This window comes from Apus apus, chromosome 10 (genome assembly GCF_020740795.1).
Source record: "Apus apus isolate bApuApu2 chromosome 10, bApuApu2.pri.cur, whole genome shotgun sequence".
Classification (NCBI taxonomy): Eukaryota; Metazoa; Chordata; class Aves; order Apodiformes; family Apodidae; genus Apus; species Apus apus.
The window spans coordinates 8494467-8508107 of record NC_067291.1 but is presented as its reverse complement, the minus strand read 5'-3'; the positions used below and the strand labels follow the sequence as shown (position 1 = coordinate 8508107).

Genomic DNA, 13641 nt, shown 5'->3' with positions numbered 1-13641 from the left:
AGTGTTTTGTGAAACTTTCACACTTCGATTAAGTGTGCACATTGTTTTATATAGGATCACACTGGATGTATTTCTGTAGTTCTTTGTGTGTCAGTTTTAAATGTATCTTCAGTGTATGTAAGGCTGAATGTAGCCTTACACACACTGATAAATCATTTAACATTTGAAAAAGCACTCATTGTATTCTGTACAAGAAACTTTATTCACTGCATGCACAGTAGTCCATTCTGCTATTTGAATCCCAGTAAACAAATCCCTGAGTTCTACGGTCTGGTTCTTTGGGAGCATGTAATATAGTTTTCATGGAAAGCAGATATGCTTTTTATTATCTGGAGCATCCTTAAATAATCATGGAATGGTATTAGTTATGAATCTACTTAGCAGATTCATTACCAAAAATTATCTGCTGTTGATGAAAGCACAGCTGAAAGAAGTAGCTGTACAAATGTTTCTCTGGGTCCTGTCAGACTGATAAATAGAAGGTTGGATGAAACATGGCCCTACCAAGCAAGAGATACTACCTCCCACTGTTATCCTTGTGGCCATGGGCGATGCACTGCATGCGTTTCTGTGAGCCAGGCTTCTCAATAAGCCTGTTTTACTCTATCTGTGAAGCAGAGGGGCTGCCTTCCACGCAGGAGGGCTGTGGCTATTGCAGCAAATGCTGCATTCAGAAGCAGTGGCAGGAGAAAACAGCAGCGGGTGAAGTTACCAGCACATAAAACACCAGGATTATTACTGTTCCTTCATGTTGATGTTGTATTTGAGCAGGAGTAGGACACTGACTCCCGTTTTGCTATTACAGAGAAGAAATAAAAGCCGAGCTGCAGAATGAATTAGTAGCTAACACCATGATTACTCTTAGCTGTTAGCACAAGTTGTAGGAGGGGGGGGAAACGGGAGAGGGAGGAAAAAAATAAGCCAAAACATTTAATGCTGCCTGGGGAATACGGTGGAATTTAGAACAGCTACCGTTGCGGACTAACAGCATGCCTGATTGCACTTGAGTTGAATCACTGAGAAGCAGCCTCATATTGTATTGTACTGGTTTTAAGGCTGAAGGAAGAACGGCACAATAGTAATGGAGTTGTGTACAGTATTTCTGCCTAATGGAAAATAGTATAAAGATGGTGGTATGTAATTTGTATTTTATTTTTGAGAAGAATTTAACCCAGGTATGTATCCTCTTTGTATTTTTGTATCTGGTCTACACACGTTTTTCTGTTCCCTCTGTTTTCTTTCCCTGTTTTCATTCTGAACATAACCTCCCACTGTTCTAGCTAATGCAATGCATTGATTTGTAACTGATTTGCTTTCTAATGCTATAATGTTGGTGAAACTGGGCTTGTGGACTTAAGAATCAACACTTTATTAAAAAGGGGGAGGGGAGGGCATTTTGTACTGCTGATAAGTTCACAATATAAGTTGAGTGAGACAGTATAGTATTTGATTTCACTATTAGTTGAAACATTTTAACTTGTATAAAGAGATAAATAATATAGATATGAGTACGTGGGGAAAATATAGTATGCTTTGCTTATATTTGCCAGTACTTTTTTCCTAGTTCACAATAGGATTAGTAATAAATTGAGCTTTACAGATGTTTCTGTGTTTCTGGGTCTTGATTAATCTTCAAGATGAACACCCTGCAGCTTTCTTTTGAACAGGAAGGTTGCTTAGAAAACATGCTTGATTCTGTTCCACAGCTAAAACAACATGTTAGAGTACCCTCCCTCATGCAGCTTCCCCTAACCACAGCCTAAAAAACCCCTGTAGCTATTTAATACTTTTTTGTCCATCCTTTTAGGTTCAAGAAGGTAACATTAGTATTTTGCCTTCTGCAATTCCAGAAGCCAAGTAACAGTGGCTGAAACTAATTTCTTACTGTGAGATTGATGGTTCATTTTGCTTTAAGAGGAAGAATGATGTCGATATAAAAATCTAACTGTATTCATTAGCCCCCAACTTTCTTTAGTCACCTGGGTCCTATTGCATTTTCTCTTATTAATAACAATTTGTTTCAATTGGCTACTCTTTGTATGTAATAAGTGAAATAGAACATAAAGCTATGTGCCCTTAAGCTAAGGACACTAATAGTTCTCTTATAATGGGCATATCTAGTAAAAACATGTTAAAAACATTCAAGACTTTAGAAATAATGCTGATCTGATTGTTCAGTAGTCCTGAAATCTCTGAAGACATTCTGTTGCATTTCTAATTTGGATGCAACCTAGTTTTATGTAGGGGGTTTTTAGAACATGTTGATATAAAAAGGGTTAATATCAGTTCCAGCATCTTAATACTGATGTTAACCCTTGGCTGACAGAAATTCTTGTGCTTTAAAAGCATTCAGTGGTGTAACATTATGTAATTGCTTTCTGATGTGTAAATTAACTTTGATCATAAAGTTATTTTTCACAGACGACATGCTTATTTGTTGAATGAAGTTGTTGATGATTATATAAAATAGATGTCTTTATTTAATGTAATACAGTACTATGGTTTGGCAATTGAAAATGTTAAGGTTACTTGACACATTTGAGTGCTCTAAAAATCAATGCTAATTCTTACCATATAAATCAACCTACTGAGAAAAGTGTTGAGAGAATGCTGTTGGGTCTAAAAACATTAAGAATTAAAAGTAATATTTAAGGTTTGGACACATTTTGTTCATCATAATTTGCTTTTGTAAAGCATATTATGCTAGAAATTATGGTTGACTGTCATCTTGAAGACCTTTCGTGTAGAAAGAAGTCATGATGCAAGATAAATGAAGGGTTTTTTTCGGTGGAATTTACAGAACCTGGAGGGAGTTGTGTAAAGGTTTTCTGTCACTATACCATTTGTTTGATCCTGCAATGATGTCAGCACATTATCATAATGACTATATATTGCTGTGGAAACACCTAGGAAATCACAGGTGGAGTACTGGGATTCCAGATTATTATCAAGGAGGAAAAGACTGATAGCTCAGAATACCTCCCAATTCACTGAAGTCTCAAGGAGGACTGAAAATTCCAAATTTTCTTTGAACTGTAGTGTTGTGACAATATAGGAAAAATGAAGCGGTGTACTAGGTTCTGCCTTGTGAGACCATTATAGTAAAACAGAAGCTCTGAAGCATAAAAATTATTTGGCACCTAAGAAGGCTCTTGTACAGATTTTGTTTTTCTCATCCATGTTGTTCAATTAGGTTGATAGCTCTAGAGCAGAGTTTCTTACTTTCAGGTGACAACCTAATAATCACTCCAGAGCACTCAGTGGATTGAAGCAGAGCAGAGAATTTTTCCTCTATTTTTTTTCTTTTTGCAGCAAATTTAGAATTATGTTTAATACTTACCATTCTTATCAATGAATGTCATTTCAGGTGTTTAGCAAGCATGGCTTTTATCTATGTGTACTCATCCTACCGTATGTTGCTGTCCACAGTAGTTGTAGTGGTTTGTGCTTGTGGCATTTTTCAAATGTAAATGTGACAGATGCTTGTCAGCATTTATCAAATGAAAGACCTATTTATCAAAACCTGTCCATTTCATACTTTCATGTTCTAAGAATTTAATGGAATTAATAGTTAATTACATTTTAGAAGATATTTTAAAGCTTTTTCCTTTTTGTTGGGGAAGGATGGGACCCAGATGGTTTATTAGTAATGTTTTGCCCTTTTGAAGTTGTTCTCTTAATCTAAACTTTTCACAGAGAATTTTTGTAAGTAGCTTAAAAATATCCCCCAAAAATCCAACCAAACAAAACATTAGAACTCTTAAAAATAATCTGAGTTCTGTAGAGTGATGTAGTAGTGCACACCTGATCACAGATGCCATGGTGGTCTCTCTCCTAAAGAGATCTGATTCAGGGCAGGGAATTACCTATCCCAAGGCTCAGGCCAGCACAATTAGAGGATTCAGATCCTATATCTGGAAGAAAATTTAGGTGGTTTTTGGCGTATTTTGTATTTTCTGTTAGAATGATTATGGAGATTCTTTAAAGTCACTAAAAAGTTAGAAATATGAGAGTTTGAATGTGCAGTCTGTATACTGTAAATGTCCTCTGCATACGTGTTATGTTTCAGTGTAAGTTAAGTCACTTGGGTTCTCAGGGTATAATGCTCTAAAGAAAACTAATTAAAAACAAATCTAAAATTAAGAACAGAGCATATGTCAAATGCATGTTGATGTTTTCTTATTTTTTTAAAGGCATCAAATTGATTTTAATTATTCTGTAATCTATACAGCAAATATTTTGTATTTTTGTGTTAATCTGACATAATAGCATGCATGCAATAGCCTAACTCATACTTAAAAGCTAATGTGTGGTACTGACTTAGCAATACAATTACCCCCATATTGTTAGAAAACCATTTTTCCTTCTCCAGGTTTTCCGTTGCTTTGGTAGCCTGTATTATCTCTAGATCGTAGCAGCTTTGAAGTGAGAGTATTGACTAAAAATAAGTTTATGCAGGACAGCACAGATCATATATACAGCTGCAAAAGTCGGGGGGCAGGACTCTCAGGTTCACTGTTGCCTTCTTTATATACCACAGTCTCTTATTTCTTTTCTACTTTTCATTTTAAAAGTTGAGGACACAACAAGGAAAAAAGGTTAGTACATTTAGCAAAATACTATTGAAGGTGTCTTCCCAATCAGTTGCAGTCTGTTAGCCCTTGTGTACATTAACGTGGTCAGCTACCCTATACTAACCTGCTGCTATCCAAATGGAGCATATTTTATCTCTACAAATTTGTTCAATAGCTTTTCACATCTAAGTATTAATCTACTATATTGGGCAAATTTCATCTTTTTTTTAATTTCCATTCAAGGCCATTATTCTTTAAGGACAAGTGCTTCAAATATAATTTTCATATTTGTAATATATATACAATACTACACATTTGTTTCTAGAGAAATAAATTGTGTTCTAAATGTCTTCAGCAATTTTGTTTGTAGTTCATAAACTATTGATTAGTAACTTTAGCCTCACAGTTACTGTAACAAGACTTCCCAGAGAAATTAAAATACTATGAATACACACAAAGATGTGGAGAGCAGTGTAAGTAAAAAAAAAATTACAAATTAAAAGTGTTTATTTTTTTCAATGCATGTCTGTCTTCAACAGTAATTGAGGAGAAAACATCTCCAGCTCTGCAAAAAAATCCCCTTTTTTTTCCATACTGGTCATAGCAGTAGGGGTGCAGTGAAGATGACTTTTCTCTGGCATAGTTGCTCATCCTACCTGGTTTTTACATTTTTTCTAAGTTGTCCTGAAGACAATATGCCTCCATATATTACAAAGTGGTGTAGTTGCAAATAACTGTTAAATCCTTGAGTTAATTTACTAATATGCAAAGTTCTAGATATGGTTTCTGATTCAGATGCTGTTCTAAATCCCAGTGAGCCAAAGTCAGTTTTAAGTATGTGCTACTTGCATCTGTTGGTATCTTTAAACTCAGTTAATATGTATGCTGAAAGAACAAATAAGTAACAGCTACGAATGACCAGTCTGTCCATGTGACTGTTTAAATAAATTGGTTTCCATAGTGTCGTTCATTATCATATGTGCAAGGCCTTTAGGACAGCAGCAGGCCTACTGGGCTAAAAAGTAAGCAGTTGTCTTAGTAGTATTAATAGTCTCTTTAGGCTGGGGTTTGAAACACCAGTCTGGTGGTTAGTTGTTTTGGTAAAGTTCTCCACAAACAGGCAAAAGGTTCAATGGTTGTTAGATACGTTAATAGCAGGATCTGTAAAGAAATATTGCCAGTTAATAAGCAGATATAGGGAACTTCCAAATTATGTTGACCATCAATGGGAATAGCTTTCTAGACAAAAGGAGGGAGTGCAGTTAGCACCCCATGATCTTGTGTGAATGTTGGAAGGGGTGACAGGATAGGGCAAAACTCTGGTGAAAGCTTCAGGAATTCTTGGAACAAAAAGTAATTATTCAAAACTGCTTACTTGCTGTTGTCCTCATCTTTGTAGGGTCTGCAGGCAGGCCATGCATGTAGCATGTGCAGTATTAAAATGAGTATCACTTGAGAGGCTCACCAGTAACACACATGAAAAAAAGTCAGGATTTAAGAATATACAGATAATTCAAGAAGAATATAAAGGAGCAGATAATGTTTCCAAATTAAGTCCTTCTGAATTGGGTAATCTGAGATTATTGTCAAGATAATGTTAGTGTTACAGTAAACTAGTGAAACAATCTGGATTATACACAGTTGTGCTTCTCTAGAGAAAAATAGTGTAGGTTTTGCTCAGCAGCCACTCACTGATGGTAAGTACAGTTATATCAGGATAACCTTATTTCCAGGCAACCATAAGACTAGTAAAATACCATACTCAAGAAAGCTGTAAGTCTGATTTCCAGTTATTTTTTTTCGTTTCATTATGTTCCTGATAGTAGGAGAACCTCTCTTAGCCTCGGTTTCTGCAGCTGCAAAAATGATTGTTTAAATTTTTTTGTCATATGTCATTAATGTTAGTGAATAATTTTGCATATCACAAATGTTGCTTCCTATAGACAGTAGAAACTACTTTGGCAGTAACGTAGAGTGGTATTGCTGCAGAAAAAAGATGGTTTTCCCCTACTGTCTTGGTGTTGTGAACACAAACTGCTGTGTGCCTTTTTACAGAGGGAGACTGCTCTTTAGACTCTTCTTCCCTTTCTGCTTCTGATACACACAAGCCCCTTATAGTTGATTAATAGTGTAAAAGTTAAGTAGGACTATGGTTCTGCCTGTTTCTTGCTTTTTTCGGGAGACAGTCTGCATCCACAAAGCTACCTCTGAATGGAGAGGTCTGCTGCTCTACAGGTTCATGTACTGGGACCTTAACAGAAGGTTAGCAGTGATCTAGCTATTATTTTTATATACTGAAATGATTTTTTAAAGATTATTCTATTTTATTTCCTTATAAAAACAGAGGGCTGGATTTGATAAAATGAAAAAAAGAAGGGGAAATTCTGAGGGTCTCTAGTTCAAACATGTAACTAAAATACACTGCTTGCATTATTAAAAAAAAAGCTATAATTCTTAACCCAGGCCACTCCACCCTACTTCCACTTGACATGTTAGTTTTGGACTTTGGAATAAGATACTTTACACATAATGCTTCCAACTGACAAGGTTTATTTTGACAATGCTTTGTTATCAACAAAGTATTATCATCAATTATCCTTGAAATCAATCCAAATTACCTGTTCACCATCAAGTTGACAAAGGTCTATTTTCAGACTTGCTAGGAGTAAAAAGTTGAAAGAAGTGTTGTTGTGTCCGTTCTTTAAAGAAGGAACCCATTAACAATTTCATATATTTCTAGTCTCAAAATTCATATCACTTTCCATTTCCTACTCTATAACCATCTAGCATAAAGTCTGTGTTTTACTGGTGTAACATTTCAATTTGACTCCTTATGCTTGAAATTATTTGGAATAGGTTAACCCTATGTGTTCAACTTTTTCATATACATGTATTTAATTATAAAAAAAAAAAAAAAGAGGTTATGATGGTCTATTGGGAGACCTGGATAAAACCATAAAAATAAATCACCAAATAACATCTTGTAGCTCATTCAAATAATTGTCTTAGGGTCTTATGTGCTTCTCAAAGACTGTTTCTTATTTCTGAATGGTTTAACTTACACTGATTTAAAATAAGAACAAACCTATGCAAATCTTTGCAAAAAGAAATTGATGAGACCTATAATGACTCAAACTTGATTCCTTATGTAGATACACAATTTTAGAAAATGAGTATTTGACAGAGCAATGGTAGGCTGTGAACTGATGAAGAGATCATATGACTAACATAGCTGAGATGGAACGGAACTCGCATGAGGGAACATAAATCTGCTCCATTTAGCAGATCTGCATGTATTTGTAACAGTACAATTTGTAAATTACTATGGCGTTGTCAGACATTGAATAAAACATATGTATGACTGGCAATGAAAATAAGTAGATATGTTCCAGATTCCAACGATAACTTCATTATTTCTTGATGTTTTGTAGGCTGAACTAGTAAACAAACCTTCTAGCTTGTTTATATGTTGTTGTTTTGAAGTATGTTCGATGAGAAGGATGTCCAAGTCATTTAAGGAAAGTTTTTATGAGGAGGCACTTAAAAAGCTGGAGTTGTGTGGGCAGAGGAGGCAGGCAATAGCACTTCAAATCCTTTCCAATAAATGGTTGCAAACATTCAGTGTAAGAGCTGAATGGTTAGCAAGTGTTTCTACATCTGGAAACATGCCTTTGTTGAAAAGTTTCCCAGGATGTTTCCCTCCTCTCCTAATATGTGAAAACAAGGCAGCCTTGGTTTTACTGAGAGCTCCCTAATATTCTGGGATGCCGTTTTCATACCTTGAAAATTGTGTGCAGTCTCTTTGAGCATTCTTTTCCTTCCAAGCATTGCTTGCTCTTAATTCACTCTTCATATTCTGACTTCAGGCAGAATCCTGGAGGAAAAAGAAGCCACAAGCTGAACTGATGCATATAGGTGAAAAATGTGATTCATATTCCACAAATATTTCACCTTTTAAAAAATAACAGGCAGCAACTTTGGGAAAGATCAAGTTATTTTCTCTTCTTGTCCTGTTTGCTCTTGGGCTGCATCAGAGTTTGGTTATAACTGGAAAGGAACAAGTTTGTTTATATCCCCTGTTCCAGGATTCCAGAAGCCACCCAAGCTTTTACCAGCTTTGCTTGGGCTCTGTGCAACCTAGTGCATTTTGCTGCTGCAGTATGAATCAGTAGCTAGTGTTTATTGTTGACTGTAAGTATAGTGTAAGGTCACCGAAGACGAACTCCGTAATGAAAAGCCCAGATCTTGAGGTGTGTGAGCAGACCATAATGTTTCATGCTGTGCCATGCTCTTTGCAGACAAGGACAGTTCATATCCTTTACTCCTCTTAAGACATCACAGAGCAAATTTTAACCCTTCATGTACCCTGTACCTAAATAAGCTTCTTATTCTGCCAAAGAATTTTTAGCGGGTTTAGAAACTGAAATGGCTATTTTAAGAACTATTTGTTCATTGAATTTCCCTCAGCTATTTGTTTTGGTTTTATTCTGCAGCTATGAGACTGGGAGGTGAGTGATATGCTGTACAAAAGAGTATATTTAGATGTTTAAAATGCATTGACTACATTGCTATGGAATAGAAGCTTTCGTTTTATGAAATAAAAGCTTCCAGATACTTAATGAAATTTTATCTTACCCTTCCATGCTTCAGATCAGATTGCTTTCCTATTTTATCCTTAGATTTGTACATCATACTTGTTTTTCCCTCTTCCTCTCATTTTGTGTCGTTTTTTTTCTTTCCTTTATTTTCTGTGACCAGAACAAAAAACTTAGTAACCTGTGTGGGACTGTGTTCCATCAGTTGTCATTATGATTTTCAGTTATTTTCTATCTTCTTAAAGACTCATGAAGTAATTATGCCCACTTAAAGTCCTGGCTTAACAATATATGTTACAGTTTCATATAACAGTAAAGCATGTATTTCTCAAACCATAGTCATGTGCATAATTCAATCTCAAGATAGAACGGTATTTCATGGATACCATACTGATTCCTACTTTGCTCCAAAAGATTGAACCAAAAGAGACCTTTCTGTTTCTATGCTAGAAACAATTGTTGTCCTGCTGGTTCTTTGATCACTGCTGTATATCATATGGATATAAATCGAATGTCATAACTCTGAAAGAAACCAGGCAGCATTCATAGCATATATCTCAGTTAAAATCAGAGCATTAAACAGGACAAAGAAGCCTTGTAAATAGGTAAAGTTTATTGATTTATGTAAAAAATATGTCTAGAAATGCTTTCAGCTTCAATTATTCATGAAAAATCCTATTCAGACAATTGTGGGGAAAGTATAAATAAATACTTAACTCCTCAGTGTTTCTGTTGTAACCCAGTTAAAACAATTTCAGTGTTATTGAATGATAAGTTTGTTTGGCAGCCATTGTAATGTCATTCCCTCCTTTTTAGAAACTTCAAGAAGCCATGCACAAGAGAGTGAAATTTTGCAAGACACGCAAAACCCCTTCAGGATTTGGTTTTGAACAAGCAGATGTGTGATTCTTTTTGAAATATTTTTCTGGGGGGCTGTCCCATGATACCAGAGCATCAGTAATTTATATGTCTATAGTATCTGTTAATGAAATATTGCTGATGACCCTGTTGGAGATACAAATGCTTGTCTGGATCAAAAATTGTGCTTTGTGGAGACAGCTTATTGTAGATTACACTCCATGGTTTCTGCCCTCTTAAAAAGGCATCTCATCTTACATATATAAGATTTACAAGGAATGTTTACAAAGAAATCGGGAAATAGTACAAAAAGGAAAGAGAGTTGTCAGAGCAAAAAGGAAGAAGACTTAACTCAGATTGGACAAACAAAAAATCCAAAATTTTCAAATACTTTAAAAAGCACTGTTAAGAAGATTGCCAAGTGTCCATCTGCTCGCAACTTATCGACTGAAGAAAAGGAAAATAATAGAGAATTTTCACTTTCTCCAACTTTCAGTTACAGAGTTGCTATTGCCAATGGACTGCAAAAGCATATTTTTGTAACAAATGATAATAATGAAGATATAGTTCAAGATCTGTCTTCACATGATAGTTCATATTCTGAGTCGTCAAGTGAAGTAAAACCTAATAGCAAGAAAAACGAATACTTATCACACACGATGCCTGTGAGACGCAACAGAAAAAGCTTAAGCAGCCTTGCACCATCTGATGGAAGTTCTGATGGAGAACGCACCTTACACAGCCTGAAGCTGGGAGCTTTACGAAAACTAAGGAAATGGAAGAAGAGTCAAGAGTGTGTCTCATCAGACTCAGAACTAAGTACCTGGAAGAAAACATGGGGCTTAAGAAGTAAATCTCTAGACAGAACTGGCCGTCACCAGAAATCAAATACTCTTGAACCTGGCTTTAGTTCGTCAGGTTGTATTAGTCAAACCCATGACGTTATGGAAATGATCTTTAAAGAGCTTCAGGGTATAAGTCAAATTGAAACAGAACTCTCTGAATTAAGAGGACATGTTAATGCTCTGAAAGAATCAATTGATGAAATTTCTACTAGTGTAGAAGTTGTACAAAATGAAATTGAGCAATTGCGAACTGGATTTGTGCAGTCCAGAAGAGAAACTCGGGACATACATGACTACATTAAGCAGGTTGGCCATCCAGGAAACAAAGCAAGTCTTAGGTTTCTAAATGTGCCTGAAGACAGACTTGAAAAAGCTGAAAACATAGTTTACAAAATATTAATTGATAAAATGGGGTTCTCAGAGGCACAAAGCACTATTAAAATAGAGTTTGCCCAAAGACTGGGGCAACAAAGAGACTGTCCAAATGCAAAGCCAAGGCCCATTCTAGTTTACTTTGAGTCATCACAACAGAGAGATTTGATTTTAAAGAAGTCTTATAAACTGAAGGGAACTGGCATTGGAATTTCTACAGATATATTTTCCCATGAAATAAAAGACAAAAAAGAAAGAAGACTACCTTCCTCTCAGACATATGAGAGTATGGATATGAAGCTTTTAACTGTGGAGACAAAAACAAAAATGCATGACTGGGAGTCACCTGACAGTGATAAAGACTTGGAATCAGATATAAATAAGAACAGTTACGCAAAGATAACAAAATCAGCACTTCAGATTAAAAAAAGCACTACAAAGGGGAGTATTGAGTCCACAAATACTAAAGACCTCAACAGAACTGCTGATGATAGCACCTTTTCAAACAGAAGAAATCATGACAATCAGTCACCAGAATTTGACAACATGGAAAAACAACTGAAGACCTATTATTCAGATGTGACTCCTCTATGGCATTTACAGAATGACTTTGCAACACCAAAACTTAGCCGTTCAGAGTCAGATTTTTCAAAATTGTGTCAATCTTACTCTGGAGATTTTTCAGAAAATCAGTATTTTAGCAGAACAAATGGCAGTTCACTGTTGTCTTCCTCTGATCGAGAACTTTGGCAGCGAAGGCAAGATGATTCTACAAACTGGTACGGTAGTTCCCAGGAACAGACTTTTGTTCAAGATGCACAACAGTATCCAGAGCAAAATGAAGCAGAGAACACAGAAACTCTTGACAGTGGAGTAAGCAATGGAATAATAGGTGCCTCTGCAGCCAAAAGCCACTATAGTGATTCTCAACTTTCTTTACGTGATGATCTTTCCCCGTGGAAAGACTGGAATCAGTTAGAACGAGGGGCAGATCTGGGCCTAGACTCATCCACACAGGAAGTTTTTGTGTATGATTTGAGCAGCCCTTCAGATCAACAGACAGATTTTGGAAAGTGCCAAAGTACTGACCTGCAGTATGATACTGAAAGCTATGATTTTACTCTTGATGGTACTTCTCCATCTTGTCCAGGCCTTGATAGCGAAACACAAAGTCAGTGGACTGGCCAATATGATGATTATCAGGAAACAAACTCTATCTCCTCTTATCAGAATCAAAACAGATTACCTGTGATGTACCGAAGTCAGAGTGAACTACCAAGCGATGACTCAGAAGAAACAGCCCCTAAATCGTGGCATAGCCGATTAAGCATAGATCTTTCTGATAAGACTTTCAGCTTTCACAAATTTGGATCCACACTTCAACGTGCTAAGTCAGCTTTAGAAGTGGTCTGGAATAAAAGTACACAAAGCTTAAGTGGGTATGAAGACAGTGGATCATCTTTCATGGGAAGGTTTAGAACTTTATCTCAGTCTACTGCAAATGAATCCAGTACAACACTCGATTCTGATGTTTATGCTGAGCCTTATTGCTACAAAGCAGACTATGAGGAAGACTTAATTGAGCCCACTGGTGAGAACGAAACAGACTATGTAGAAGTAATGGAACAAGTCCTTGCTAAGCTAGAAAATAGAACTAATAGCAGTGAAAATAGTGAGCAGGTCCAAGAATATGAACTGGAGCAGACTTTATATGAAACACGGTATGCAACGCTACCAGAGAAGCAATGTGACACACAGTTTGAAAGTGTGGTCAGTGAAGAGATATTGGAAGTTGAAAGTGATATGACTGCTGACATAGAAGTAAGGGAAGATGAAAATCAGAACATCCCAGAGATACTTACTGTAACTCCAAAGAAAAAAAGAATACGGCCATCATTTAAAGAAGCTGCTTTAAAAGCATACAAGAAACAAATGAGTGATTTGGAAGAGAAGATCCTTGCTGGAGGTAATAGTATTTTAGTATTGTCTTTTAAGTAAAATATTGTTCTTACTAGATTTGGACATTAATTTCTGTATGGTACCTGATCCTGTTTCCATTTAATTTTGTGACAAAAATTCTGTTTAGGTCTGGTTTTCTTTATAGAGTGAAACTGTCCCACAGAAGGCAAAAGGCTATAATTTTACAAGTTCATTTGAATGAATTTTCTGAATATATTTAGTAAAACATGTTCGTAATCAATTGTGTTGCTATGAATTTCAGTAACTTAAAAATTAAACTTCACAAGATTTAAATCCTTTAAAAATAACTAAGTAGTACACTGTTCTTGGTTTTCTTATAGTTTTATAAATGTATTCACAGGAGTAATCTATAGTCTTCCTATATTGCAGTGCTTTAAGAGTTCTCAAGGCATGGTTGGTTCTGTAGTCATCCTGATG

General features: G+C 35.9%; 1 protein-coding gene across 1 annotated transcript in view; it reads left to right on the top strand.

The window, feature by feature from the left end:
- The first annotated feature begins 609 nt into the window (after positions 1–609).
- Positions 610–13641, top strand: part of UNC13C (unc-13 homolog C) — a 116692-nt gene continuing 103660 nt past the window's right edge. Inside the window, exons 1-2 of the mRNA XM_051628273.1 lie at positions 610–1175; positions 9986–13210. Coding sequence (XP_051484233.1) covers positions 10306–13210 — 2905 coding nt within the window. The 5' untranslated portion in view covers positions 610–1175; positions 9986–10305. The remainder of the gene's footprint in view (positions 1176–9985; positions 13211–13641) is intronic.